The 27,886-nt window shown below is 52.4% G+C and overlaps 10 protein-coding genes across 10 annotated transcripts; 5 read left to right on the forward strand and 5 right to left on the reverse strand.

Annotated features, from left to right (window-relative positions):
• Window positions 1-416: 416 nt before the first annotated feature.
• J4E78_010403 (uncharacterized protein) lies at window positions 417-2,055 on the reverse strand (the record flags this gene model as incomplete). The annotated part of the gene is made up of 2 exons (XM_049370981.1): window positions 417-1,720; window positions 1,785-2,055. 2 exons carry the CDS (start codon window positions 2,053-2,055, stop codon window positions 417-419), a joined length of 1,575 nt encoding a protein of 524 aa, XP_049217331.1.
• Window positions 2,056-2,483: 428 nt separating this feature from the next.
• Window positions 2,484-3,428, reverse strand: J4E78_010404 (uncharacterized protein; the record flags this gene model as incomplete). The annotated part of the gene is made up of 1 exon (XM_049370982.1): window positions 2,484-3,428. One exon carries the CDS (start codon window positions 3,426-3,428, stop codon window positions 2,484-2,486), a length of 945 nt encoding a protein of 314 aa, XP_049217332.1.
• A 1,765-nt stretch (window positions 3,429-5,193) lies between these two features.
• J4E78_010405 (uncharacterized protein) lies at window positions 5,194-7,352 on the reverse strand (the record flags this gene model as incomplete). The annotated part of the gene is made up of 2 exons (XM_049370983.1): window positions 5,194-6,153; window positions 6,918-7,352. The coding sequence occupies 2 exons, from the start codon at window positions 7,350-7,352 to the stop codon at window positions 5,194-5,196; spliced, it is 1,395 nt and encodes a 464-aa protein (XP_049217333.1).
• Window positions 7,353-8,885: 1,533 nt separating this feature from the next.
• Window positions 8,886-9,747, forward strand: J4E78_010406 (uncharacterized protein; the record flags this gene model as incomplete). The annotated part of the gene is made up of 2 exons (XM_049370984.1): window positions 8,886-9,138; window positions 9,596-9,747. 2 exons carry the CDS (start codon window positions 8,886-8,888, stop codon window positions 9,745-9,747), a joined length of 405 nt encoding a protein of 134 aa, XP_049217334.1.
• Window positions 9,748-11,360: 1,613 nt separating this feature from the next.
• J4E78_010407 (uncharacterized protein) lies at window positions 11,361-11,921 on the forward strand (the record flags this gene model as incomplete). Its single annotated transcript, XM_049370985.1, has 1 exon — window positions 11,361-11,921. One exon carries the CDS (start codon window positions 11,361-11,363, stop codon window positions 11,919-11,921), a length of 561 nt encoding a protein of 186 aa, XP_049217335.1.
• A 2,938-nt stretch (window positions 11,922-14,859) lies between these two features.
• J4E78_010408 (uncharacterized protein) lies at window positions 14,860-16,701 on the forward strand (the record flags this gene model as incomplete). Its single annotated transcript, XM_049370986.1, has 1 exon — window positions 14,860-16,701. One exon carries the CDS (start codon window positions 14,860-14,862, stop codon window positions 16,699-16,701), a length of 1,842 nt encoding a protein of 613 aa, XP_049217336.1.
• A 770-nt stretch (window positions 16,702-17,471) lies between these two features.
• On the forward strand, window positions 17,472-19,605 carry J4E78_010409 (uncharacterized protein; the record flags this gene model as incomplete). The annotated part of the gene is made up of 2 exons (XM_049370987.1): window positions 17,472-18,050; window positions 18,106-19,605. The coding sequence occupies 2 exons, from the start codon at window positions 17,472-17,474 to the stop codon at window positions 19,603-19,605; spliced, it is 2,079 nt and encodes a 692-aa protein (XP_049217337.1).
• Window positions 19,606-19,704: 99 nt separating this feature from the next.
• J4E78_010410 (uncharacterized protein) lies at window positions 19,705-22,451 on the forward strand (the record flags this gene model as incomplete). Its single annotated transcript, XM_049370988.1, has 3 exons — window positions 19,705-19,709; window positions 20,359-22,189; window positions 22,278-22,451. 3 exons carry the CDS (start codon window positions 19,705-19,707, stop codon window positions 22,449-22,451), a joined length of 2,010 nt encoding a protein of 669 aa, XP_049217338.1.
• Window positions 22,452-24,128: 1,677 nt separating this feature from the next.
• Window positions 24,129-25,238, reverse strand: J4E78_010411 (uncharacterized protein; the record flags this gene model as incomplete). Its single annotated transcript, XM_049370989.1, has 3 exons — window positions 24,129-24,432; window positions 24,486-25,087; window positions 25,152-25,238. The coding sequence occupies 3 exons, from the start codon at window positions 25,236-25,238 to the stop codon at window positions 24,129-24,131; spliced, it is 993 nt and encodes a 330-aa protein (XP_049217339.1).
• A 1,400-nt stretch (window positions 25,239-26,638) lies between these two features.
• Window positions 26,639-27,340, reverse strand: J4E78_010412 (uncharacterized protein; the record flags this gene model as incomplete). Its single annotated transcript, XM_049370990.1, has 2 exons — window positions 26,639-26,673; window positions 26,731-27,340. 2 exons carry the CDS (start codon window positions 27,338-27,340, stop codon window positions 26,639-26,641), a joined length of 645 nt encoding a protein of 214 aa, XP_049217340.1.
• Window positions 27,341-27,886: the final 546 nt, after the last annotated feature.

Consider the following 27,886-nt stretch of genomic DNA (forward strand, 5'->3'; position numbering starts at 1 on the left):
ACAGGGGGAGGAGGATGGGGTGGTGAGGGAAGGGTGTGAGAGAGAGAGAAGTTGGATTGAGGATGGGTAGCTGGCATGGGAGTGTGCGTCGATGTGGATCGAGGAAGTTGTTACGTATATCGACGTGGATGGTAGAGCGAGAGGGGAAGTCGTGTGGATAAGAATGTGCCGATTGAGTCTGGTCTGTTTGCGCATGGACGAGGAAAAGTGCTCGCTCACACACAAACAGTCCAGACTCAACCGTCACAAAACAATCTGATAATTGCCCTAGTGATAGATAGAAAATGCTATGCACAAGAAGTACCCAAAACCAACGCGGACCATGCCGCTATGCCAGAAAAACCCCAAATTATGTAAATCCAAAACCCAACAAACACCACGCTTCATGTACAATCATCTCAAACCACCATCATCCCCTACAAACTCAGCGCAACAGCCGCAAATAACGCCACAACAAAGCTAATCGTCGCCCCGCTCTGCAACTTCCCACCCGCGCTATCCCCATGAATCCCCAGAATCTCCGCTTGGCGCGAAAACGTAACATTCTGCGGAATACTCTCATTCAAACACTGTCCATTAACAATGTCCAAACCAGCAAGATCATTCGGCTCACGGAAGAACATATAACTCCTGTTGTTCAATCCCTTGAAACCCTCGGTGTTGTACGGGAACCACATGTCTGAATCCGTAGCCGAAGTATTCCGCAGGAAAATGCATTGGACTTGGTTGGGGTAATCGTGAGCGAGTTCAGGATACGCTTTCATGACATCGCTGTTTGAAGTATCGGCCACAAGGACGAATTTGCGCGTGGGAAACGTCTCGAAGACTTTGGTGAGGAGGAATTTGCGGATGGAGAGGGTAGCGGATATGTCTGAGAAGTTGAGGGGCCGGGTATCGAAGGAGCCGCCGGGGTAGGTTTTGTAGATAAAGTCCATGTACAGACGGGTGGCTTGCTCGGGGGTCGTGGTCAGGTAGTGGAAGTGAGTGTTGTTGGGGAGGGTGCGGGACCAGTTTGCGTAGATATCCGGCATGTTCATCCAGGGGGTGAAGGGGCGGGCGAAGGAGTTCAGGAGACCTTCTTTGGGGTCGTAGATCTTGGTTACGCGCAGGATGTCGTCGATGTCGGAGATGAAGGTTATGCCCTCGGAGGGGACGAGGAAGGCGGTGGCGTTGCCGCTGTTGGTGCCGTTGGTGTAGACGTTGAGGCGCTGGACGTTGTTGGTTTCGTTGCCGGGGATGAGGCCGTTGGATTGGATGGGGACGAAGACGTCGAAGTCGCCGAGTTCCGTGGTCTCGTAGGGGAGAGTGAGGTTCTGGACGCCGCCGGGGGCTTCGATGGAGTTGCCGCCGCCGGGCTCGCCGTCGCCGCCCTGCATGGGCGCGGGCTCGAGCGACATGGAGACATTGACGTCGCCTTGCTGGACGATGAAAATGGAGCGCGTCAGGTTGCGTGCCTGCTCCTTCTGGTTGTCGGGCAGCTCGGCAACGCTGGTGTCGATGAGGAAGACGTTGGCCAGGTCGTCGACCTTGTCCTGGCTGATATCCGGGAACTTGTACACATTGCCGTGGAAGCGCACGTTCCAGCCCTGGTCGGTCCAGTTGGCATAGGGAGGGATGTTGAGGACCTCAGTGGGCTTCGCAGCCAGGTCGTCGTCGCCGATGCCGAGGCTGGACAGGACTTCTTTGCCGGTGGGGAGGCCTTCGAACCAGCCGGGGATGCCTAGAGAGAAAGAGTCAGCACAAGCCTTACTAGTGCGAAGCTTGCCATGCAGGCGTTTGCTTACCCTCTGTGAAGAAGCTGGGCAGGTCAGTCCCCAGCACGCTGCCTATCGAGGCTGCGTAGTTATCCACGCCGCTCTTGATGTCGTCGATGATGTTCCTCTTCTCCACGTAGCTGTGCCGCCCTACGAATCGGATCGCCGCGGGAGTCACAACAGGCGCGCGCACCTCGACCTTGGCGGGGACAGCTGTCGGCTCTGGCAGCGCGAATGCATTGGCGAGGCCGAGTGTCGCGCTCAGCAGGAGAGCCCGCTGGGATGCGCGTTGGTGCACCATCGTGGTGGTGTTGTTGTGGTGGCAGGGGCTGAAGACCAAGGGGTGCTCGCGTGGTCGTCGCGTATAGGGAAATTAGAGTCGAAGCGACAGACTAAAGGGAATACAAAGAAATGCAGAGGACTGAGGAGAAGAGAAGAGGCAGACGGGTCGGGAAAGATGGCACGGCGATGGCAATAGTGGAAACACGCTTGCCGCGTTTCGCACGGGGCTAGACAGCAGGTTTGCGGTCAAATTGGTGGTGTTGGTTGCTGCAGGTACAGCCAGCATGATGTCATTCTGCATTGTGGCTGGGGGCCGAGCCACAATGCGTCGATCGCCTCCCGTGACCCACCCTTACCAAACTCTCCACACCGCAACACTCCTTCGGAACTCGGCAGTCGCAGGTTGATGGCGAGACATGTCTGGTACTAACGAAGGTTTTCATTGTTTTACATGCCGTTCGTAGAGACTACTCCCATGGTGCGAACGAAGGGTGATATGGAGTACTTGGAAGTAGCAGAGCTAATCCAGTGTGCTTCGTTCGACTCCCCAACGACGACCCAAGGCCCCAATAGCGGCATATCCCTCAACGCATCCCCCATATGATGGTACCCCTTCCTCAAGGGCCAACACATCTTCGAGTCGCCCAGCAGCGTGTCCATCGGCCACCCACCGCGTCGCCGACAAGTGTCCCATGCTTCCCTTAGCACGTCGTGCACCTTGTCGTTCGGAGCAATGTCCTTGATAATATGGAAAAGCGACCTCATGCACAATATAACCTGTTCTTGATCGCAATACCCCAGAGAGTTTGTATCCCAGTGTCCGGGGAGCGTGCTCGTCCAGCGTGTGCCAGATGGATGTCGCGTTTCTTCGCCGTACCACCCTATCATGTCTAGAGTGAAGTGCGGGAGTGTACTTTGGTAGGAGGTTAGGGGGAGTGCGACGCGGAGGGGGGCGACGGCGAGGGTTATGGTGGAGCAGATGGCTCTCTCGTCTTGTTGCGATATATGAGTCTTGGTGTTGTGGAGGAAGTGTCTATGCACCTTGCGCACAAGATCGGATTGAGCCACCAGGTCTGCGCGCTCAGAGTCGCAAAGTATTGTGTTTGTGTTGTCTGGTACGGGGATCTTGTATAAGGCTGCGTTTAGCGAGTCGAAGTCCGCGTTGAAGGTTATTGCAACGATTTCGATGAGAAAGCGACGGATTTGTTCGGTCTTGCATTCTGGTGGTTGTGCTTGCGATGGAGCGTGGTACTTGATCTCGCTTTCAGCGATCTCCGTGTACTCAGGTGGCGGGACTGATGGTATGTCTTGCTGCTCTCCTTGCGGTGTGTCTGATGGCGGAAGATAGGATATCTGGAAGCGACCTAGACGGCCCAGATCGAAGATCGGCATAATGGCGATGTTGAGGTATAATCAAGGGAGGTTAGAGTGAGACTGAAGAGGTAGAAGAGGGATGTTGTGCTTCTGCCAAGAGTGCGCTGGTAGAACCAAGGTTCAGGGTCGCCTTATTCAGCGAAGAGTGGGCCAGTACCAAGAACCGTTTTGACGACGACATAGCCTCGCGAGGAGGAAGTTGTCTCGACTATCATAATACTTAGAGACGACATGTCGAATTCGCGAAGCCGATACAAGTGGCTCAGGTCTAGTTAAGGTATACAACGCCTTCGTAGATCAAGTTGCGGATAGCGTATTCTGGACGTCTTCGGTAAACCGGCTGTGAGCTGTGAGCTGTGACGAGCAAACCTCTCGCAAACGTCTCCAAGCGCAGCCTCTTCCAACAATGAATAAGAATACCCCCGTCCGCACCACTCCCTCTCATCACCAGGAGTGGCCCCAGGCCTAACCGCGGGGAGGTGGGGGACAAGGCCCATAAAATACTCCCTAGATAATAAAGCTGCTAGCTAACTATAACAGAAAAAAAGACTATTGGAAAGGAAAGACGAACAAAGGAAAAGAAACTCAACTACGTACATCAATATCCGCACTAAACATACTTCTCAATAACACCATTCATCCGCCCCTCAAACGCCGCCAACACCTCCCTCCTCTCCCTCCGAGGTCTCCCGCCTCTCCCACGGCATCTCGTAGCCCACCCAGCGGAGCAGCGCAATGGCCAAAACGGCCGTGATCATGTGTGCCACGAAGGCGTCGAAAACGCGCGTGGCGAAGGTAGTGCAGTCGGACATGGTTAGGAGACAGCTAGACGTAGGTTTGTTAGTGAAAGTGATTTTGGTAGAAAGATAGGGTGGATGGGGTGGGGTTGCGTACCTAATCTCCTGTGTGTGGTAGCTGGAGAAGAGAAGAAAGGGTGCGAGGATGGGATTTACTACACTGTAGATGTGGGTCGGGCAGTCACGTTTGTGCGACTGCTGCATCCACGGTAAGGTTGTTGGCACTTTCGGTGGAGGGTTGAGGTGCAATTTCCTATCTAAGAGCAGATACGTCGTTGCGTAGGGCTCTTACCTTGTGGTAGCCGGCAGACGACAACAGCACCAAAATTTCAGCAGTAGCAACCGTTGAGTATCTTTGAGGTATGTATCACAGGTAGCAACAGCATGCATATATCCAGAAATGCTGTTGAGGTGTACATACTCTTGTGCAGCAATCGTCGGTTGCTGTAGAACACTGCGAATGCCTCCACGCTACGGGGAAATGTTCACGAGCTCGGTCTTACTCATCGAGCTTTCTCTTGGAGACGGCATCTCCAGAGCGCTTGCCTCGCGATAGCCTAGAGGCGACATTAACCTTAGAATGTTAGCAAGCACGTTTACTAGGCAGCTCTAACGTATACATTAAAGGCAGCAGAAGCATGTGAATTTCTAGCGATGTAGTTAAAGTATACATGATATTGTTCATCTTTAACGTGTCGCTGGAGAATGCCACGAAAAACTCTAGAGTAAATTATCGTGAGTAACAGTCATTGCACTTCACGTGGTATTATGTAGCAGCGACCCGCCAATAAAAGTATATGTTGCGCTCATGTAACAGTTAGTATCTAAGAGCTAAATGTAAAAGAACGCATCATTCCTGTGCGTGCGATAAGCGCAAAGTCCATACCATCTGGAGCGACCATCGCTTCGTATCTAACGCTCCCAAAGTTACCATGCCTTCTCTGCCCACTTCATATCGCTAACCGCTTTTGGCCGTACTAACTTCTTCATTGCTCCAGTAACTCGTGCAGGCGATCACCGAGAACATCCAGAGCATGGAACCAGAATTCAGGGCCTATCTCCTCGATATACGCATCCACCTTTGGCACTCGACGCTCCCCAAATCCCCAATTTACAGTCACGAGCTCATCGTCAGCATCCTCTTCTCCAACCTCATCGTCCGCCTGACCGTTGTCATGTCCACTACGCTCGCCACCGAGCTCTTCACCGGCGTCAACCTTGCTCTCAACCACCTCAAGCTCCTGCTTCTTGATCATGGCGTCCTGCTCAACATCTCCCTCCTGTGCCTCGGTAGAACGGCTTCCGACTAGCCTGTGATAGTCGAACGCGGGTGCCTCGTGCGGATCAGTATTGGTGTCTGCAGTCCACTGCCGAGCGTCGTTGATGGTTGCGAGAGTAGGGGCTTCGCCGTACTTATGCTCTTCGGCCGCCATCTGTTGGAAGTCGGCGATTTGCTGTTCCGTCATTGGCGTGTTTATGTCTCGAAAGGCAGATTGGGCTGCGACTTTGGTTTCGGCGCTCAAATGGGTGGAAGCGGTGTTCATGTGCTGCTTCTTGTTGCTGGCCTGCAGATCGATGATCTCGTCGGCGTTGGCGTTGCGTCGTCGCTTGAGGTCCGGGCGATCGGAACGGTCGGTCTTCGTCGCATGGGAGACTTTGTTGCTGTCGAGTTCTTGGACCTCATCCCATGAGGGTATGTCGAGGCCAAGTTGCTCCCAAACCTTGAATGCGGTGCGGGTGAGGTTGGTAGTTGTTAGCCCGTCTCGGTCGCCTTGCTCGGCAATCTCCGGGCTGATGGTATTGAAGTCGATGTCGCTCAAATGCACTCGATTACCAGCAGCGTTGCGGTAAGTCGCGGAGTAGGTTACTGAGATGACTTCGTCGTCTTTGGACTTTGCCATCGCCATCCATTTTCCGTCGAAGCTCAGCGGTTGACGTGTTTTGGCCTGTTCGTTATATTAGCCTCGGTGATTAAGAAAGAGACATCGCTACTTACCATGGCTGTCTCTGGATTTGTTGTGCTGGAGAAGATCGGTGTTGCGCGAGCGAAAGTTATCAATAGTGGTCTAATGTTGGATGATGTAGTGTTATCAAGGTTCGGTAGTAGCTTATGAGGCTCGGTGACCGTCGGTTAAGTGACCGTCAATTTGGTGGTGACCTTCGATTAATTGAGTGCCGAATTATCGCCAATTCGATAAAGCATATCAGGTGAATGCGAGATAATTGAGCGTAATTTCGTCCGTGCCCTAAATTGTGAGGTCCTCATAGGCTCATTTTGGCCTAGAGAGCAAGAGAGGATTCAGCAGAGAGGCGATGGCTACGTACACTACGGTATTGCCAAACTTCTACGAGGGTATAGATGAGTTGACAACGATTCCAGCAATGACTGCGTGTTAGTACAACATAAGATGATGTCATCCGATGGATCGAAGATTACGTGGTAGTGTTGTGCTTCTAGTCTACCTGAGCAGCCGTATATCTCTTACAAGGAACTTTGTGTCTCTTCCAGTCCTGCAGTTGACATTGCCGTTCGCAGTAGAATGCCGAATTGCATGCACCACACGCATTCAGTTCAGCCAACTTGAAGAGCCCAGGGCGGCCCTCGTTCTGCACGCGGAACGCGTAATGTGCATAGGGACACTACACAAGCCTGTTAGAAGAATCGCTTCATGCTTCACCATGATCAACGTACCCGTGGACTCGAACACACCATCGTTCCGTCACTCGCACCTTGCAGTCGAATTTTCTTAGCATCGGAGATCTGGCCCAAGCCTTCAAAGATCAAACCCAACTGTTCCCTCGCCAATGCCGCGGAGTTTTCTTTCTCGGCATCGTTTCCTGCGGCATATATTTCCAGACTCTTCTCAGTGGCTTCCTTTGCTTCCTGCAGCTGAGAGGCCTTGAGATGTGCTGATCCGATCAGGCACCACGCACCAGCAACGGGTGGTGACTCGGGCTTGTAGGCGCGCAGTCTAATACGCAGCATCTCTTTGGCGAGCTGAATGTATCTTTCACGGCCACTTGCGTTGTCCGCAGCTAGTTGTTGATGGATTAGACGTTCTGTTTCCCGGTCCACGGCATGGGCTTCCGCTGAGGTGACATCGTCGCGGAAGTCGGGGTGGATGGAGCTCGCCATGGAAGGCATGATGGCAGTTTTGTACTGAGTCGGGCGTTGGTAGGTAAATTTTGGTGTTTGTGAAGAGACTGGACGACAGCGTCCAGAGGCATGGTGGAAGCAGACCGCCTTCAAGCTCCTCTGCCGCTTGCGGAGCTGGCGCGCCCCCACCTCAACTTTCTTCTTCTTCTTCGGCGCAACGCGACCAACAGCATCGAGTTTCTTTGCGTTGCGCTTTCTTCACATGTTGTATCCGCGACCCAAGCGACTGCATGTCGCACACTGCGTTAGATGGCGGGCTTGTTTGCAAGGCTGTCTTGTCTGCGCGACTCTTTACTTACAACGCGCAACAAAGAGCGCGCCTGCAACGGAGTTATCGGTTCGCCAGCCATGCTGTAGTCTTCGCTTATTTCGCGAGCTTTTGCTAACACGAGGTTGCATCTGGGTACCTAGGTAGCCGGAAGACGAAAGAGTAGACGCAGTGGCGCTCTGCATCGATCAGGTTGGGCAGGCGGGCAGGCATGGTCTGTGCGCAGTTGCCTTAGATGTGCCACCGCCGTCCAGCATCCACCACGATGCTTACATGCTACTCGTTTCTAACAACCCTACAATCTTGCAATGAGATATCAGGCTGGCGATCAGTACTCGTCGTATCGCGATGATGCAGTGACGCACGCGACACGGTTCGCCTGCTCGCCATCGTGTCGCTTCACTCTGGCGACCGGTCAATACAAGTGGCGGAGTTGCCGGTAATGGACGATTGTGTGGCTGACGGCATGCACTTCGATTCGCCTGGTTTCGATTCCACATGCAGCAGCAAGCTTCATAGGTGCACTTACCGCATAGTCTCGATTGGATGGATATGCAGCTTAGCACGGCGCCCGCGTGAGGCTGAACATTGGCATAGGTAATCTTTGCCGCAATGACTTCCCCGCAACTTCCTAACGACCTTGTCTCTTTCACGACCGCCTAAGGACTTTCCAAGACCATGCAACGGCCGATGAACGACTGCGAGAGCCGCGGTATAGGTTGTACCCGCAATCGTGCCCAGGTCTGGTATTGTGTGGACTGTGCCTGTGAGTTCTGCGACCCGTGTTGGCAACACTTTTTGGCGCACCGTGGCGGGAAAAAAGGAAGAGATGGATCGCACGAGAAGGTAGAGTATCATGTGTATGCGAAACTTAAGAGCATACTGGATCCACAATACGACGAAGACAAAATGGAAGAACTCCACGAGGACGACCTGGCCACTACCTGGTTTGGTACAATTTGTTCCCTGATAAGAGCTCTTATAACTACTGACCTCTTTTCAGGAATAAAAAGAGACGACGATCCGGAACATTACGACAGCCTCCATAGAAGAGGCGACCAGTCAGACCGTCAACAATTTTTCGACTATGATGTGTATTCAGCCTTGTTGTGTAACCCGCTCAAAAATGGAAAAGAAAAATACCCGCAACTGGTATCTTTCATCGGCCAAACTAGTAACGGATCCATCAATTGTATCGTTAACTCTTCGAGACTAACCGCGCACCAGATGCTGGGAAAAGTACATTGATAAAGATGCTCATTCAGTTGCAAGGAACCGGTGGTCTGAAGGAACGCTATCCTTCTCCTGTTGTTGGCTTGAAGCGTCTAGAGCCACAGTCTGGACATGAGAGGCTCGGTAACGATCCAGTGGAGCACACTCCAACATCGGCCGACGTACATCTGTACGCAGACCCAATGAGCACCGATTCTCGAACACCTCTACTGTACGCAGACTGTGAGGGCTTAGAAGGCGGAGAGAATCCGCCGATCGGTGCCCATGAGAATCGTAGGTCGCGGTCGAATCCCGAACGCATCCATGCGCAACTGGGTGAAGGCCGTATGCGATCATTGGCATGGGCTACTGCAGATACTGAGAGGGCAAGAAGAAGATATATCGTGAAAGAGCTTTACCCACGCATTCTCTACACTCTTTCAGATGTTGTGGTCTTTGTTATGCATGGCACGAACTCCAAGTATGTGTAAGGTCTCCTATTGGGCTCTTTTTGCTTATAATCACTTAGAACATTCGAAGTCACAACTCTACAACCTTTACTGCAATGGGCAGAAGCATCATTGGAGACATCGGTTAATCAACCAACACTTCCACACGCCGTTATTGCACTGAACCAATGTGGGCCGAGCGCCAATCCATATGAATGGGACAACGAATCGGCAACAGACAGCTTGTTAGCGGCCAACAAACACTGCATTCATCCGAGACATGGACACCCCTTCTTCATCAGCCTCGTCAAAACCTGGAAAGAAAGAGGACGACGCGTCAGAAACATTCTGGAACTCATACAATGCTACTACTCCACATTTCAAGTTATACGCATACCACGCGGAGGTCGATATCGGCTATTGCACGATCAGGTCGATCGACTTCACCAAGTAATCACGAAATCGTGCGAAAGGTCCTTCAATACTCGGAAACGAGCGAACATGCTCTTCAAATCTTTTGAGTTGGATACGCATTTCCAGTCAGTGTTCAGTCATTTCTCACGGACACTCACTATGCCTTTCGACTTTGTTACCATGTCTCTGCGTAATAATCCGATACCCAATGATTTTGGTGGCCATATGCTTCAACTCGCCCTGGCCATAGAGGCCCACGACAAGCACATCGCGCTTAATACACCCGCTCTTGAGACGACGCGCAAAGCTACGCTCATATTCGATCGCATGGCTAGACTTGTGGCTTCTAGTATTTCTCTAGATTGTGTCCGTCATCGAAAAGGTACGTGACAGTTCTTTTGCATAGTTTTGCTTTGAGGGTCGGTATACAAGATGCTCATTTCGAGCGCCTGGCCGACACGAGAATGCCGACGCAGCAACTATGGCCAGTGTAGTATTATTGTAGCTCTGAACCTAGTCTCTGGTTACTGCCTTCTCCGGCGGGTGCTACTGGACTTCCGCCAATCGTTTCTCCCATTCCCCAATTATTCGTCTTTGCTACTTCTGACGCACGACAGGCTCTCCTCTAGATCACTTCGCTCATTACACGGACTACTGCCAGTTCTCAGTAGAGACGTTTTGGAGTCAACATCTCACCTGTGAATTCCGCAACGGTTCGTATCAATGCGTAAACGTCGCTGCCAATCACAACCCGAAAGGGCATCAAGACGCTAGAGGCAGAATAAAACCAGGCGAATTTGTGTCCAGGATCAACCCAGAAGGCTATCTACCATCTTGGAAGAAGGAAATTCGGTTGCAGATGCGCAACATCAATTGCGAACTAGAGAATGCCTCGCAACGAACCCCAAGCTATTCCAAGGAAGCTTACATGATGCAGATCCATCGCGACGACATGGTGAGCTGTTATGATGCTTCTTTGGGTTCAGCTGGTGGGATTTTGAGTTACGCCACATGCTTCTGCTGTCTTATGCAGTCACCTGAGCACGCTCTTCGTTGCGGTCATGTACTCTGCACGCAGTGTGTGCGAGCCCATGGACAGCCTCTGCACGACAATAGTAGCACGAGGTCCGTTATCAGACTAGACTGCTGCCCTTTACACCCGAAGAAAACAAATTGGGAAGTGCCATGCCTCATTAGGTTTAAGCCTGAACACGCGGGAGTTCGCCTCCTATGTCTTGATGGGTGAGTCAATTCTAGCTTCTATTGAGAGCTCTTCATCGCCCTTCAACCCCGGGTGAAGCAAGCAATGGCCTCGTATACCCATATCCATCGATCTCTACCCCCATTCCCTCTTTCAATTGCTCGACTTTACTCGAGACGCTGACATATAGAAAGTGGTGGCATCCGTGGAATCGTTGAACTCGAAGTGTTAAGAGCCCTCCAAAACCAAATTGGTGACAAAATTCCTATCCAGGCATTTTTTGATTTGATTATGGGGACGAGGTAAGATTCCAAGTAGTCGTAAATACCACAAGGCTCACACTTCGTAGTACTGGTGGCATCATTGCGCTAGCAATGGTTGCTAAAGCTTGGAGCCTTAGGCGCTGCTCTGATAAGTTCAGAAAGCTGTGCAGTACCGCTTTCACACCGCGGATGTTACACAACATCCCTTTCTTGAGACACCTGATAACGCTGAGGCTTGCTTCCAAGTATTCGACTGGCCCTCTCAGACAGACTTTGACGCGAGAATTCGGGCAAGAACATCTTTTCGGCAACTATGGAGAACGGAGCTCGTATCTTAACACAAAGGTCGCCGTGACCGCGACGGACAAAACCGGGTCTAAAGCGATCGTTATTGCGAACTACAGCCGGCCGGAGGGCGACAAGAAAAGACTACGCCCCGCAGAGTATGAGTTTCTGCGACCAGATCGGCCAAAGTTCGGCTTCTCTATCGCAGACGCGGCAGCTGCCACATCGGCTGCCCCCAGCTTTTTCAAGCCGTTCGAGCACGCTCATACCTATCGCACATACTTAGACGGCGCGCTTTACCACAACAATCCCGTCCGGCTCATGAACCATGAGAGAAAGCTGCTCTGGCCCGATGTAGCTGGTCAAGACCCCGATCTCTTCCTCTCCATAGGCACAAGTCAAAACAAGGCGGACGTGCAAGCCGGCCAGCCCGACTCGACAGCAATGGCTTCTGAGTTAAAGTAAGCATATTCAACGTTACATGTCTTAGTCTTCCGGGTTCTCAAGATGTGCCTCAACAAGCAGTTAAGGGGAACGTACTGATGAAGAAAGTGCCCGACAACCTACTTTTCACACGATGCCTCAAATCGTTTCTACAATGGTACGTCCTTCCAAGATTTGCTTCAATTGCGACGCGAAGACTTCTGAGAACTGTGCTGAACAAATTGGCAGCGAAACCTCATGGACAATATTCTCGACGCCGAGAAAGCGTGGGATAAGTTTCGCTCTGACATGTGCGCAACGAGTAGCCGTGCTTCGCGCTACGTGCGCATCAATCCGGATATTGGACGTCGTCCACCATGTCTGGACGAGGTAAGCGAGATTGGACATTTAATACGTGAAGTTCGCGCATCCATGAAGACCCCAGAAAGCCGTGCTCAGATTGCAAGAACTATGAACATACTTGTGGCTAGTTCGTTCTACTTCGAACTGCTCAATGGCCCTGTGCCGAATGACGACGGAACTTTCTCTTGCGAAGGTACGCTATCGTCACGGACGACAATCTGAGATACATCTGACTGTTGTACAAGGCCAAATTTGCTGTCGATTCGAGAACGACTCGCCTTACCTCTCGGGCCTAGGCGACTTCTTCGCAAAACAGCAGACAAGTAATTTCTCGACTTTTTTCGAGATTGAGTCTGATCTCGACCATCTCCATACCCACCAGGTAGGCCTACCGGTGATGACACCAATCCCCAGGCTAACCTTCCAAGATCCCTTTGAAGTTGCAGGTTATTTCGGAGATGCGACAACTGTTATCGTTTCAACTGCCTGTCATTATGATACGCGCAAAGAGGAAAGACTCAAAGGTTAACATCTCACTGCACATTCGAAGCCGCGATTCGGCCGCCGCAAAACACCACATAAGTGGTTTCCCGCGTGCGGTTATGAATGACAATCAGCAGAGGTGTGAGTAGCAGATACTGCGGCTATAAGCAGGGTGCTGATATCGTGAAGCTTCTGGCAGCACAACTTCGCCGAGTGTAAGAAGGGACTCGCCTCGCGATCATCACGAGTTACCAACTTCGAGCGAAATATCTGAGCTGGACGCACAACCGTCACGACCTGCAATCCCTTATAGAGGCGTCTCCGAACAGACTACCTCAGATAGCGCTGAGAGGTTATCGACTTACAGAAGGACGAGGCCGAGGTCGATCGATACCGTGACCAGTCATCAAGCCAGGCGACGACAGCCAGCAGTCGAGGCACCAACAGAACACATGAGAAAAACTCGTATGCCTCAAACGTCCACACGGTATCGACCGGCGGGTCATTCTAGCAGTGTGAAGCCAGTGGAATTACCTAGCAACGATGCGCCTGCACTCAACAGGCCATCGCAGCAGCCACAACGAAGAGGCAATACATCGCATGTCGCTACCACTTCTACTGACCCGTCTGGAATTTTGCAGACGCATGACTCACATCAACCTCGAGGGCTGCATAGAACAATGGAGATTGGCCGTGCACCAGCTACCGAAGGGCGCGCTCAACGACACGTGTCGGACACTCAACCTACAAGCAACACTACTCGCGTCTCAGATACCAGACGCATGAGCGATCAGTCAAGTATGCGAACGACAAGACGGCCTCCCACTCTGGGCGAAGCACAAACTTCAGACAGCACCAATCAAGCACGGCCGATGCCGCTGCCTAGATCCAGAGGCACTTCATACCAAGGACCGTCGCGCCCCAGCTACGCAGAGACGCAGCGACGACAGCCTTTCCTGAATCCAATGCCATCTTCTCTCAATCTTCCTACCCTAGAGCGCCCTCCTAATACACCGTCTCCAGGCATGTCTTCGGAAGCGAGTGCACCGAGCGCGCAAGCACCATCTCCCTCATCAGAAATCTCCGATTATGAGGATGGCCCGCAGCGAGAGAGGCAGTCGCGGGTTTCGCTGAGACATATGGCTTCGGTGGTGTTTGGTAAAAAAGACGATGGGAGTGAGGTGTCAAAAGCGTCTTCGCTGGGGCGGAGGAGGCGCCATCAATGATATTTGCCGCATGATAGGCTTAGCGATGCGCAAAGAAGACCGGAGTGAGCCAAGTTCGTATGTGTTTGTTGTGTTGTGTGGATGAAGAAGGGCCGTCTCATTTGGCGATGGCGACGTCAGCGTCCGCCGAACTCCGCGCTGGCAACTACCTGTCGCCGAATTGTTGTACAACCACAATCTATCCTCCAAGCAGTTGCACCCTTGGTAATTCATATTCAAGCAGCAGCCTAGTTCTCGAACTCTTTCCCTGGCTACTTTTTACCCATCATGCGCGACAATACGCGCCACCTACATGGGGACAGGTTCACCATGATCGTCGCTCAGCATCTCCGCAAACTTTCTAGCAGGGCGTTCGTCCGCTCGCTTGCATAATGTGAACGTGGGCGCATCATCGGTGATGTATTCCGGGTCTCTAAACTCTGTTCTCAACGGCCAGCCTAATACCAGCAATCAGACGAAATATGCACGATGGTGCTGTCGGACGTCTTGTAGCTAACGAGAGTTCAGAGGATATCAAGGTGTCACAAGGCGACGGCATTTTACAATGTCGATGTCGCCATCAGGGTCCGCGGGGAGATTGCGCTAAGATTATTGCCGGCCGTAAATCCGACCCGGAGTCTGCCCGGGCGGCGGTGTGTGGAGTCGACTTTTCCTCCCCTCGCCATACATAACAAGCTCGCCAACCTTTACCATGGCGGCAAGATCCATCCGCTCGTCTAGCTTTGTTGCAGCATATCTTTTAGGGTACCTTCAGCTGGTATATCTGCACTACCCCGCGCCTCCTTCGCCTGGGTAGCTTTCTCAATTTGGAGTCCGCCCTGTCATGACGACATCTTCGATATAATACCACCGCGAGCAAATACCCGTAGCGTACCAGCCCAAAGCCACGCCTCCGCCATCGTCCAACCATGTCTTCAGAATACGCGAATAGATCGTGGAAGTCGCGTGTACTCCGACCCTCGAAGCGCAATGCCACGTCCAACAACGATGCGATAACTCGGGAACCCACGCGACAGTCGCATGGCACGGCAGCCTCGAGCAAGACTGCTTGGTGGAAGACACGCCTTTTCAGTGGCATGATAAATGACATACGGCGGCGAGCACCTTTCTACTTGAGCGACTGGAAAGATGCGTGGGACTATCGCGTCGTGCCTGCGACAGTCTACATGTACTTTGCGAACATTCTGCCAGCACTCGCCTTCTCGCTCGACATGTTCGAAAAGACCAACGAGAGCTTTGGCGTCAACGAGGTCCTTCTCGCCTCAGTCCTGGCTTCAGTCGTCTTCTCGCTCGCAGCAGCGCAACCTCTAGTCATCGTAGGCGTCACCGGCCCAATCACCGTTTTCAACTACACCGTATACGACATCATCACCCCACGGGGCACGAACTACTTCGCCTTCATGTGCTGGATAGGCATATGGTCCCTGATCTTCCACTGGATTCTCGCAATCACAAATTCCTGCAACGGCCTACGATACGTTACGCGCTTCTCCTGCGACATATTCGGGTTCTACGTTGCATTCATATATCTACAAAAGGGGATACAGGTGTTGACGAGGCAATGGGCTGTCAGTGACGCGTCGGCATACCTTTCGATTGTGATTGCGTTGCTGGTCACTGCGGTCGCATACATCTGCGGCATCGTAGGACAGTCGTCGCTACTGCAGCGCCACGTTCGCAAGTTCGTCGAGGACTACGGTACGCCGCTTACTGTGATATTCTTCACTGGCTTCGTACACATCGGAAAGATGGCTGGCATTGAATTGCTCAAGCTACCTACTTCGAAGGCATTCTTTCCCACTACTGATCGCGGATGGTTCATCCACTTTTGGGATATAAGTGTCGGCGATGTATTCCTGGCTATTCCGTTCGCTGTACTCTTGACGATTCTGTTCTGGTTCGATCACAACGTTTCTAGTCTAATCGCGCAGGGCACGGAATTCCCGCTGCGCAAACCGGCAGGCTTTCATTGGGATATCTTTCTCTTGGGCATCACAACTGGAGTTGCGGGATTACTGGGCATACCCTTCCCGAATGGCCTCATCCCGCAGGCGCCGTTCCATACTACATCGCTTTGCGTTGCACGCACCGTCGCCGATTCCGACGACGAAGACAACAAAGGCCATGGCAAACGCGTTGTCGACCATGTGGTAGAGCAGCGCGTGTCAAACCTCGCTCAAGGCCTCCTCACCCTGGGCACGATGACCGGGCCACTTCTCATCGTACTGCACCTCATACCACAAGCTGTACTAGCCGGCTTATTCTTCGTCATGGGTATCCAGGCACTAGAAGCAAACGGCATCACACTAAAACTCATCTTCCTCGCAAAAGACAAGCACCTCACATCACGATCCGACCCATTAGCACAGATCAAGCGGCGCTGGGTCATTTGGGCTTTCGTCGGACTCGAACTCATCGGCTTTGGCGCCACTTTCGCGATTACACAAACAATTGCCGCCATTGGATTCCCGGTTTTCATCTTCCTGTACATACCCATGCGGACGTTCTTGATGCCAAACTTCTTCACGCAAGAAGAGCTAAATATTCTTGATGCGCCGACTGCTAGTCCGTTTACCATGGAATCAGTGGGTGGTAACCATGGGCAGGTCGTAGAACCAGACCCGAACGAGCAGGTTCTTGCGGAGAGTGAAGAGGCTGAACGAGGGGAAAGGCGAAGTAGTAACGATGAGAAGATGGGTGTTCTTGAAGGGCCGAGTCGGAGGAGAGGCAGTTTCCAGCGGGCGGACTAGTCGGAAGACTTAAAGAGCAGTTAGTAAAGTAGCCGGAGAAGGCCACAACGGCAGCAGAATCTATGGGCCTATGCAACGTCTTGAGAAGCGAATGACAGAGATTTTCGGTTGAATACTACACTAACTGCACATGTAGACATATCGCGCGATTACTCTCTTGGCGCGTTGTAATCGATGGCTGTGGTTCGGAGCGGAAAACATACCTAATCGCACCCAGCTGTACTTGGCAAAGGCCGCGCCCAGACGACGGACTGTCTTGATCTCCCCCCACTTATCTACATCCATCAGCCAAGACTCAAGGATATTGCCCGCTCCAATCATGGATCGGCTTTCAGATGCGCCGAAGCCCAGCATCCAGACTTTGGGATTTGGGATTACGTGGGTGGATGCCGACGAGAAGTTGCTGGCTACGAAAACAGTACCTTTGCACATTGGAAGATCATTGTTCCTCGAGGACTCTGGAAACACGCAGAGATATTGAACAAGGCTTTTGTGAAAGAGAATTGATATCCTCTGCCAAGTATGACACCGGAGGTGGACCGGCGGCTTCTCGGTGAGCTTACACCTGGAACAAAGGCCTACGGCACCGCACGATAACATCGCGGGATGACTGATGAATACTCAACAGTGGGTATCATGGACATCAAGGTAGATACCAACGATTGCTTGGTATTGCCAAGGAAGTCCTCTGAAGATCCATAAACGGGCATGTCGAAGAGCAATGGCATGAAGATACAGATTGCCGACTCCATCTTACTTCGACCTTCGGCATGCCGTCCTTCACCAAGTTGCTGCCGCTTCTGGCAAGCATTGCCTCGCTCTCGGAATCCAAGCCTTTGGGCCAGCCATCGGTCGTCTTCGCTCCTCTAAAAAGCACGACTCCGGGAAGCGCGCAGAATATCGTTGTCGACTATTACGGAGATGTCGACGGTGAGCTTACGATCACATACGCGACATGTGACGATGCTGCTGCTTCCATCGTTTCCGCGAAGCAACGTATCGGTCAGACGCATGTCGGCGCTCATCCTTTGGCCAGACGCCATGAGGAACATGAGAACAGGCGGCCGAGCAAGTTCGTTTGGTTGACTCCGGCTGAAATGTCTGGGGGCTGTCTTCACGCCTTTCTTGATGGAGAGCTCATCGGAAAGTCTGACGAGCTTGTTGTCACCAAGCGCCATGCTCGCCGACAGGAGAGGAAGTCGTTCGTTGATGTTGCAGGGACTGATAGCAACTGGTTCGATGGCGTTGCTTACTTGCAGCAGAAGCAGCCAGATGATGTTTTTGTTGCTTCGGCCAAGAATAAGTCTTTTGGTATTTTGGGTGGAGGTATCTCTGGACTTGCGACTTCAGTACGTAATTGCTTCAATTACGACACGAATTTGGTGCTAACGAAACGTCTTATAGTTGATGCTGGACTCTGTTGGTATTCACAACTGGAAGATCATTGAGTCATCTAAACGTATTGGAGGTCGCATCCGCACAGCCTACCTCAACGGCACTTCCCCCGATGAAGGCCAATACCACGAGCTGGGGCCCATGCGATTCCCGTACGAGATTACAGACTCCGAGACGAACGAGACCTTTCCTTTCAACGACCAGCGCATGATCTTCCAACTAGCCGACGTCCTCAACGAACTCAACGCTGACAAGGAAGAGCTTCACGTCAAGTTCATCGAATGGATCCAGTCATCTCCCAACACCCCAGCCGACAGTCCCTTCCGCCGTCCCGATGGAACAATCCCCAGCAAAACTGAAATCGCAACCGACCCTGCATACAAGAACACCATCGCCTACGGCAACGCCACCGCCGTCGAAGAGGCCAACGCCGCTCTCGAAGACTTCAAGGGTCTCGATGCAGAGCGCGTTAAGATGTACGCCACCAACATCTTCAAAGCCTACAAGCAAGCCAAAAACGACGGCATGTTCGACTACTCCGAGGTAGACTACCTCCGTAACAAGCTCAAATTTGATCTCAACACCACCGACGAAGTCGGCCAATCCCACATCTACTGGCCCATGTGGGAGTACGAAACCGTCTACTTTCTCGCCTCAAAATGGGTCACCATAAAAGGCGGTCTCTCGCGCCTGCCCGCCGCCTTCTTGCCCCTCGTTAAAGACCGCGTTCAATACGGCGCGAAGATAAACGGCCTCCACTGGAACGAATCCAACAAAACCGTATCCGTATCCTGGAAGCCCACAGGCTCAGACCCCTACTCCACGCCCGACAACGTCGAAAACTTCGACTACATCCTCAACAGCGTGCCCCTCAACCTCATGAAATTCTGGCAGCTCCCCCGCTACTCCAGCCTGCTAAAACGCGCCATCGACCGCACCCTCTTCGCCAACGCCTGCAAAGTAGCCGTGCAATTCAAATCACGCTTCTGGGAACATCTTGACAAGCCCATTATAGGCGGGTGTACACGCCTCTACCAGCCTAATCTCGGCCAGATCTGCTACCCATCCCACGGCATCAACGCGACCGGCCCGGGCACAATGCTCGCATCCTACCTCTCCGACTACGAAGCCACCGTCGCCTGCGCCATGCCCGAAGCCGAACACATGGCATACATAAAACGCGGCTTCGTGCTCATGCACGGCTCAGATATCATCGAAGAGAACTGGACTGGCAACTACGAGCGCCAGTGCTGGGAGCAAGATGAACATCAGGCGGGCGCGTTTACGATGCAGATTGCAGGGCAGCAGACATTGTACTTGCCGGCGTTTTATCAAACGGAGTTCAATACGGTGTTTATTGGGGAGGCGGCGACGTTTACGCATACGTGGATTTTTAGTGCGTTGGAAGCTGCGGCGAGGGGGACTGTGCAGGTGTTGCTTGATATGGGGTTGGTGGAGGAGGCGAAGAGTGTTACGGGGACGTGGATGGCGAGGTTTATTGAGGTTTAGTATGGATGTAGAGTACTTAGAATCAGCTAAAGTGGTGTTGGGTTTCATCTCCAAACACTGTCAAAGTATTGTCGGGTTGTCGCGTATTCTTTGCCCACGATGTCGTTCGTCTTTCTCTGTCATGTCGTCGTCTTGGTAATCTATTACGTCAATCTTTTCCGCTTGCTTCATATTGTAGGCGCGAAGTCGTCTGTTGTCTTTTTGAGACCGCCAAGGCCATGCCTGATGGAGCCTAGCGTCTGTCGCCGAGAGGATTTGGCCGCGGGGCTGCAAGCCAAACACCATGCACTGCATTATCCTTCTTGATTTGACGAATCCGTTCCAGCTGCAATGGTGCGACAACGCGGTATTCTTTTCGGGCGATTGAAAAGCGAGGCACTCAGTTCAGTGTAGAGTATGACTGCAACGTTGGTGCAATGTTTTGATGGTCGAAATTTGTGGAGGATTGTTGCGGCGCATGTCGATTGGATCTCGTTCACAGCGGACAACTGCAGGGTAGCTGCAGAGTCCAAGGGCTGTGCAGCACGATTGGGGGCGGTGCCTACTGCCCCGCCCATCCTTCGCAACATAGGTTTTGGCCTTGCCACACGTCCTACGATTTCGCCAAACCATCGCCAGCACCGTTGCTGACCGTGGATGGGCTACATAGTCCGCGTTCGTTACACTCCTTGCGCATGCTTCCCCAGCCTTGACGTGTACGGCTTCCGCGTATAGGCTGCCCGTCGGATGAAACCGCCCTATGGCCCAGCAAAGTTTCGAGGAGGACCTCTTACGAAGATGGTTCCCTCACAACGCCGAAGAGACTTCGGCGCCTTTCACTGAGAACGACATTCGCGAGATCGCAGACGTGTTGACGCGCTGTGGACGGGAGCGATGGAGCCGGGTCCCGCGGCTTTATAGCATCCTCAGGAAGATTGGCCAGCAAGACATGATTGACGCATTCATTGACAGCGACATTACAGACGTTTACTTCCCATTCAACAAGAGTACGCTACCGGAGGCGCTGCGCGATCATTCTGCACGACTTCAATTCCTCGAGTTGCAACACCTCGTTTACAACCGGGAGGCGCTAAGTCTTGAGCGACATGCGCCCCACGGACACTTCAGCGACTCTACAGAGGTACCTTTCAAGAAAGTTGGAGAGCTGGGCAAAGGTGGATTTGGATACGTCGATCGCGTCGTCAGCACTATAAGTCATAAGGAGTACGCACGCAAGCTCATATTGAGAGGAAGGACCTTCAAGAAGGATAAGCAAGTCTTGAAAGACTTCACGAAAGAATTGTGGAACCTCAAGAAGCTATCTCACAAGCACCTTGTTGAGTTGGTCGGCAGTTATACGGATAAGAGATTCGTAGCCATCGTCATGCTCCCGGTCGCCGACGCGAACTTGCAGACGTTCCTGGAGAAGACAGATTTTGACGAAAACTCCCGATCCTTCCTGAGACCTTTCTTCGGCTGTCTAACCTCCGCGCTGTGCTATCTGCACGACAACCGTATTCGGCATAAGGACATCAAGCCGTCAAACGTGCTCATCAAAGGCGACCAGGTCTACTTCACTGACTTCGGAACAGCTCTTGATTGGTCCAGCAGTGGCAGTAGTATCACAGCGACAGCAGCGCCCACGACTCCCCGTTATTGCGCTCCTGAAGTCATGGCCTATACTGAACGCAACTCATCGTCTGATATCTGGTCCTTTGGTTGCGTATTCCTAGAGATGTGGACAGTCCTGAGATCCCGCACCCTTGAAGAGTTGAAAATATACATGGCCGCTCATGGTTCATGCGCAACGAGCTATCACTCAAACTTTGAAGCCATCACGGGTTGGATCGATATCCTTCGTTCGTCAGCAGGGCCATCAAGCGATCTGATTCCGTCGACCTGGATTGAGAAGATGTTGCTAGAGAAGCCAACAGACCGTTGGAACGTTCACGTGCTCGAGAACCACATTGAAGAAGCCTGCATGGACCCAAATGTGCAGTATATGTTTCAAGGCATATGCTGCCTTCAATCGACCGAAGACACTTCAGAAACTGAATGGGCGTCTGCCGAGGATGAAGAAGAAACACTCCTAGTTCATTCGCAAACTCATAGCGCACATGACTCCACGAAAGTGGAAAAGGCATACGAGGTGCCAGATCTGGTTCAAAGCATATCGGATCATACAATAGAAGAGGATGAAGCACAAGTCTCTTTGAGCGCGACCCATCAACGCGCTTATCCTCCTGCACCGTATTGCGAGACTGAGAGCGAGTCGTCGGCGGAAGAAACAGATGCACGCCTTGCTCAGAAGCCAGATCAACAAGCTGAAGGCATGCCAGATGATCTTTCTGATCATGGCAGCATAGAAAGCAAATGGTCCACGCGCGCCCATCGGGGACCCGTCCTAGACGACGACCGTTCAGATGATGCAAACAATGCTAAGACTAGACGGAAGCCACGCATATCTTCGACCGACGGGACAATGGCTTCGAGTGATGAGTCGGATCAGGATCAGACCCACTCTCAAGATGAGCTTGATACTCACACTTTAGGAGAAGAGCCGATCCAATCGCCAGAGAATTCTCAGACTGATGCTGAGTATAGCGTGTACTGTCCGTATAGCTGCGGCGCTGTACTGAAAGGTGCGGATGCAGTCAAAAACCTGGCACATCACATTCGGAATTGGTGCACAGAGCCTCGCTCTGGTTATTGGTGTCCTGTTGAAGGTTGTTATAAGCGGTACTCTCAGTCAGATATGTTCAGACTGCATATGCAGAGACGACACGGTGCGCCTGCAGTCATACAGCAAATACCACGCCCTCCCAGCAACACAACTGGCGAACGTGCCACTGAAACGGCGGCCTTAATGCCACGCCAAATCCATTACTCTGAGCTCAAGGCTGCCACTGACTTCGAGATGCACGCCCGCAGATGTTCTGATTGCAAAGATCCATTCGAAGTATTTTGCCGGAAAAGCGAACTGTGCCATCTGGGTCTCATCTATGCTCGCAAAGTTCTTGAACTGCTGTACAAATCCAACGGCGAGGTATTTGCCACCGCTATCGGGTCCATCGAAAACGAATTGGTAGGGCAACATTCAGACAAGGTCGATCTACCTCCTCGATACTACGGTCAAATTGAGAGTCTCTTCAAAGCCATTGAGCATTGCTTACAGCGTTATTCTTTTTACGTTGTTAAGGAAGATGGTGACACACGTTTCTTCAGAACCAACCCCGGAAAAGGTTCTTGGATAGAACTCCACCCCTGCTCTCAGTGCAAGAGACCATTGGGATCGCAGATCAAGCTGCTCAATAACGGATTATCGTCGCACGTAAATTGTTGGAAGATTGTTTATCAGAACACCGAATCTGATGCAGAGCCACGACATCCTCCATCGCCGTCACCAAGCGGGCCTCTCCCGCCAACTGGCCAAAACGTTAAGACATACTACTACCCAGTCCCTGGGATGGGGGTGGCTAAAGAGACTTCCAAAGCCACTAAAACATACTACTATCCAGTCCCTCGGGAGGCTGAAGTGACTCCCCAAGCCCCTACCCCTACACCGTACCGACACCGGACCTTACCTTCTAAGAACCGAAACAGCAAATACAAAGGGGATGAACAAGTATCTAATGCGAAACCAGAGCAACGTCCAAAGCCTCTATCGCGTGACCGAGACAGGAGAGAAACACCCTCACGCCCAGAATACACATACCGATACCCAACTGATCCCGATCACAATAGCGCGCGTGGGTCAATTCGGCCTAAGACTGCCAAACGAGCAACAACAAGCTCCGCGAGAATAAGCCCCGCGAGAACAGGCTCCGCGAGAATAGGCTCCTCGAGACTTGAGCCCGACAGAAGAGCAGACTCTGGAGACGAAGAACAGGGGGACGATTGCTATAGTAGCAACAGGCCCGAAGGATATCTGAGGCGGTATGGACTGGGAGACCCCAGGTGGCATCCATTAGCTAGTGGCGACGATGGCGAAATGGATAGAGACGGATGGTACAGAGAAGGAGAAGCATGGTGTAAAGAAGGATTTGATGGCTCGAGAGTTAGGAGGGGGGACAATGGGTCGATTGCTTATATATATTAGTATTAGTCTTCATTCATTGCTTGTTTTCCTGTGTATCAGTCGATACGCCATCTCAGCGAGCATGGACGCATGACAGAGATTGGAACGAATCATCGATTCAATTACGAAGTCCTTAGTGTGCATGGTCGACTGTGCAATCGACATACTTTTGAGTCTACATATTCGTCAACAGCCCTCGGCGCGCTAATGCATGTAAACACTAATCGTGGCTGTCGGTAACAGTCCTCCTAACAGCAACATTCATCTATTCGTCCTGCATCATGTATTCTATTGGTGATAGCAAGATGATGCAAATGCGTCTTATGTACAACACAGCTTCTATGGGCTTAAGAATAGGAATAATTTCTCGCGACATGCAATACGAATATTGTATGAACTTGCGTCATTGATCATCTAACAACACTATCTATATCTACCCCTCTAAAACTCCACCCATCGCACAAGCTTACAAAAGAGTGTCGCCAAGCGCACACCTTACAATCGAAACACCAGCGCGGACAGTATCACCAGCACCCTCAGCATCGAGGCTGGGGTTAACCTCAACGAGATCCAGCGCAATAAGTTGACCAGTCGCAGCAACGCTCTCAGCGATGAAGTCGCCCTCGCGCAGCGTCAGACCACCACGTACGGGCGTACCAGTGCTAGGCGCCCACATGGGGTCGAGAGCATCGACGTCGAAGGAGAGATGAATGGGCGTGTCGCTTCCGATCCAACCCAATGCCATGTCCATGACTTTGCCAATGCCGTGCCTGCGTATCAAATTAGCAACCATCTCCAACCACCCCGAAAGCGCGTGACATACCTGTCAATCTCATGCATACTATACGCCTTAATCCCGTGTTCCCTCAAAATCTTCTTCTCCCCCTTATCAATATCCCTCAACCCAATATACACCAACTTCTTCGGACTAATCAAATGCTCCTTCTCCAGCCACGCAAACACATCCTCCCTCTTTAATTCCTCCTTCTCCTTATCCTCCACAAGGTCCGCCAAAAAGGCAACCGGCATACCGTGAATATTGCCGCTTTCGCTCGACGCAGGCGTATTGATATCCGCATGCGCGTCCACCCAGATAACCGCAATCTCCTTACCCAACCGCTCCCGCACGGCTTTCGCAGTCCCGGACACGGTGCCGATGGCGATGGAGTGGTCGCCGCCGAGCGTCAAGACGAGTTTTCCTGTTTTGGCGTGGGCGTAGACTTGGTCGGAGACTTGCTTTGTAACCGCGGACACGAATCGTGGTTGCTTCATTCTGAGGACTTCGGCGTCGGAGGCGGGGCGTAGCTCGGAGTAGTTGTGCACTTGGCCGTCGTAGGTGACGTTGAAGTCGAGGTCTTCTTCTAGTTGCTTGATGAGGCCGTTTTCGATGAGTGCCATGGGGGCGGCGTCGACGCCGGCTTTGGGCTATGGAAAAAGATTGTTAGCTATTTGGGGAGGGGATGGGTGGTGGGTGGATGGATGGGCTTACCTGGCCGCCACTGAAGCCGACTGCAACGATGCCTAGGTCATGCTTGTTCGGTAGGAACTTGGGCTGTAGTGTAGGTGCGGAAGTCATTTTGCTGGGGGTGAGGTCAGTCATGTGATTTGTTGTGTGGAGTGGGCAGGATTGTGGGAAAGATGGGATTGTACGTGGGTTGGGTGGTCGCAGAAGTGCGACTTCTAGATAGCAAACCACCACGTTGCGAACCACGTCATCAAAAGCAATTGCAGTTGTCTCTTACCTTTTACCGTGAATTTGTATACCAATAATAAAATATCTTTCAATCTATCATGCAGGAAAAGTGCTAATACCGCAATGCGTAAAACAAGACTCTATCCCAACTCAACTCTGTCAAGAAGTCGAAGAAATGCGAAATATGCAGAAACCAACCCCAAAAACGAGGGCGGGCAGCCTTTTATGCATTTTATCTGCGCCGGATACGCTTACAATCTCTTACCTAATTCCGTGTTGCTGAATTTTCCCTCCATCGTGTGCACCTGTACTTAGAGGAAGCGTCTGATGAGGCTCTCGTCAAATTTATCACTTAGGGGAAGTAGTCTTTATCTTAGGACCGGTAACGCGTTAGGTACCGTAAGAATGCCCCCACTACCGGGCCCCGGTTGCGCGCCAGCACGCTTTAGGGAGGTGCAGAGGGCATGGGATGGGTGGTGTCAACGTGGCTTTTGTGCATGCTGTGGAACAGTCAAATTGTGTATGTATTTGTTGATTACGGCTGTGTAGAGGCTCGCCTTTGCTGGTAGGATGGCTTGGAGGTGCACTGGAAAAGCGATTGGTTGGGCGGGAAGGGGTCTAATCCCGGCGTGGAATGGGCGGCTGCGATCGGCTTTACCGGTTCAGCCGCATGCTGAAGCTTGCACGCAAAGCCAGCTGACCTTTCTAACGCACCGTTCATCGCAGTCACATGCACTCTACCGTGTTCAACGTCGCCGCCGCTAATGTCCGGTCCCGCAATCCGTTTCGTGGCTTCAAAGTCCGCGAAGAACACCTCAGGAACCGTTCAATTGCTGTGTCATGTCAAGCCTGGGGTTAGTGCGCAGCGCGAAGGCATCGCAGCGGTCTCTGACGCCCGCATTGAGATATGCGTTGCCGCTCAGCCGAAAGACGGAGAGGCCAACAGGGCGGTGAGGGAAGTCATTGCTGGTGCGCTTCGGGTTGCGAAATCTGATGTTGAAGTTGTTAAAGGCATGAAGAGTAGGGAGAAGACGGTAGCTGTGCAGACAAGCCTGAAAGGCACAGCTGAGGAGCAAGTCAATCGCATCAGAGCAGTCTTGGAAGGCAGAGAATGAAGTTTCAAAATTGTGTCAAGGCATTACTATTATATTACTTTTGTGCCCGGGTCATTAAGGAGCGTCATATGTACAGCATGGATACCTCCATCTACCCCTTCATGTTCATCATCCAATAGACATTAAAGAGATCCCCACTATCACCATTTCCAGGTGTTAGAGGGAGATCTAGTATTGCCAGGCACCAGCATCTTCGGTCGCAACTGCAAAGAATCGTTAGCACATGTTTGAAAAATATCAGAAGAAGCAGAAGAACTTACCAGCCAGAGCGGTGAAGCCAAGGCAGTCATCGCCGAATTCACCGTCCTCAACGGCACCAAAGACCTGGTATCCCTCACCCTCGCCAGCCGGGCAGGCAACAAAGCCAGTCTCGTAGTCGAGGTATCCGTAGACGTTGCCGTCAGCGGGCGCGGTGCGGCTGAAGCCAGTGACGTCTGAGCCCTCGGGCTTGGAGACGGAGTGGGCAGTGGTGTACTGCAGAGCACCGCCGGGCGCAACGTAGACCTCCTGGCCACCAGGGACGACTACACCGAGGGAGAGAGTTCCCTGGCCGCCAGCCAGAACAGTGGTGTTACCGGGAGGGCAGGCGCCGGCGGGGAGGTTGGACGGGCAGTAGGACGAGGGAGGGCCGCCGCCGAGGTAGAACTTTCCGCCGCGTGCGGTGAGGGACTGGAGGTGGATGGGCGAGGCGCTGCGGGAGGAGATGACGCCGAAGTAGCCGGTGGGCGCGGCGTCGGCAGGAGCGGTCGACGACGAGGCAGGAGCGCTGCCGGTGACGGTCGCCGTGTGCGATGGCTTGGGGCAGTCGGAGGAGATGGCAGTCGCCATGGCGCTGGCGATGAGCGTGGTGATAGCGACGGTGTACTTCATCTTGGCGAGTTTGTGTGTTGAGGTGTGGAAGAACTTCGAAAGCGAGTGTTGTAAAGGGAGTTATAAACTAGTCACTGCTGTGAATTGCTTTTGAAAGTTTGCTGAGGATGATGACCCTTTGTGCAGCGCCGTTCGCGGAACCCTTTATAGTAATGGCCAACAGACGGACGGTGCAGGGTATGAGGGGTTTGTTTCTGTTCTACCGTCTTCCAACCTACAAAACGCGACTAAACAAAGTAACATTGACCCTCCCACCTATTTCCCCACCGTCATTCCTCGTATCCATGCAGACGCAGCGCTGCACTGTCCCTGCAGGCTTGAACCATGCCCGTAGCAGCAATGTCCCGGCCGTTTAAGCTCACCCTAAGCATGCTTCAGGCACTGATCAGCCCGTCAATATCGCTGGAAACATGACGAAAACGGGTGAGCTAGCCCTGCGCGCTGCATCCTCGCATTGAAGCTTCCGACACGCAGACGTCATATCCAGTCCCTGACGTACCGTACCGTATACGCCTTCTTGTCGACAAGCTGATCACCTCGTGTTTC

The sequence above is a fragment of the Alternaria triticimaculans genome, assembly GCF_023758025.1.
Source record: "Alternaria triticimaculans strain BMP 0046 chromosome Unknown scaffold_31, whole genome shotgun sequence".
Classification (NCBI taxonomy): Eukaryota; Fungi; Ascomycota; class Dothideomycetes; order Pleosporales; family Pleosporaceae; genus Alternaria; species Alternaria triticimaculans.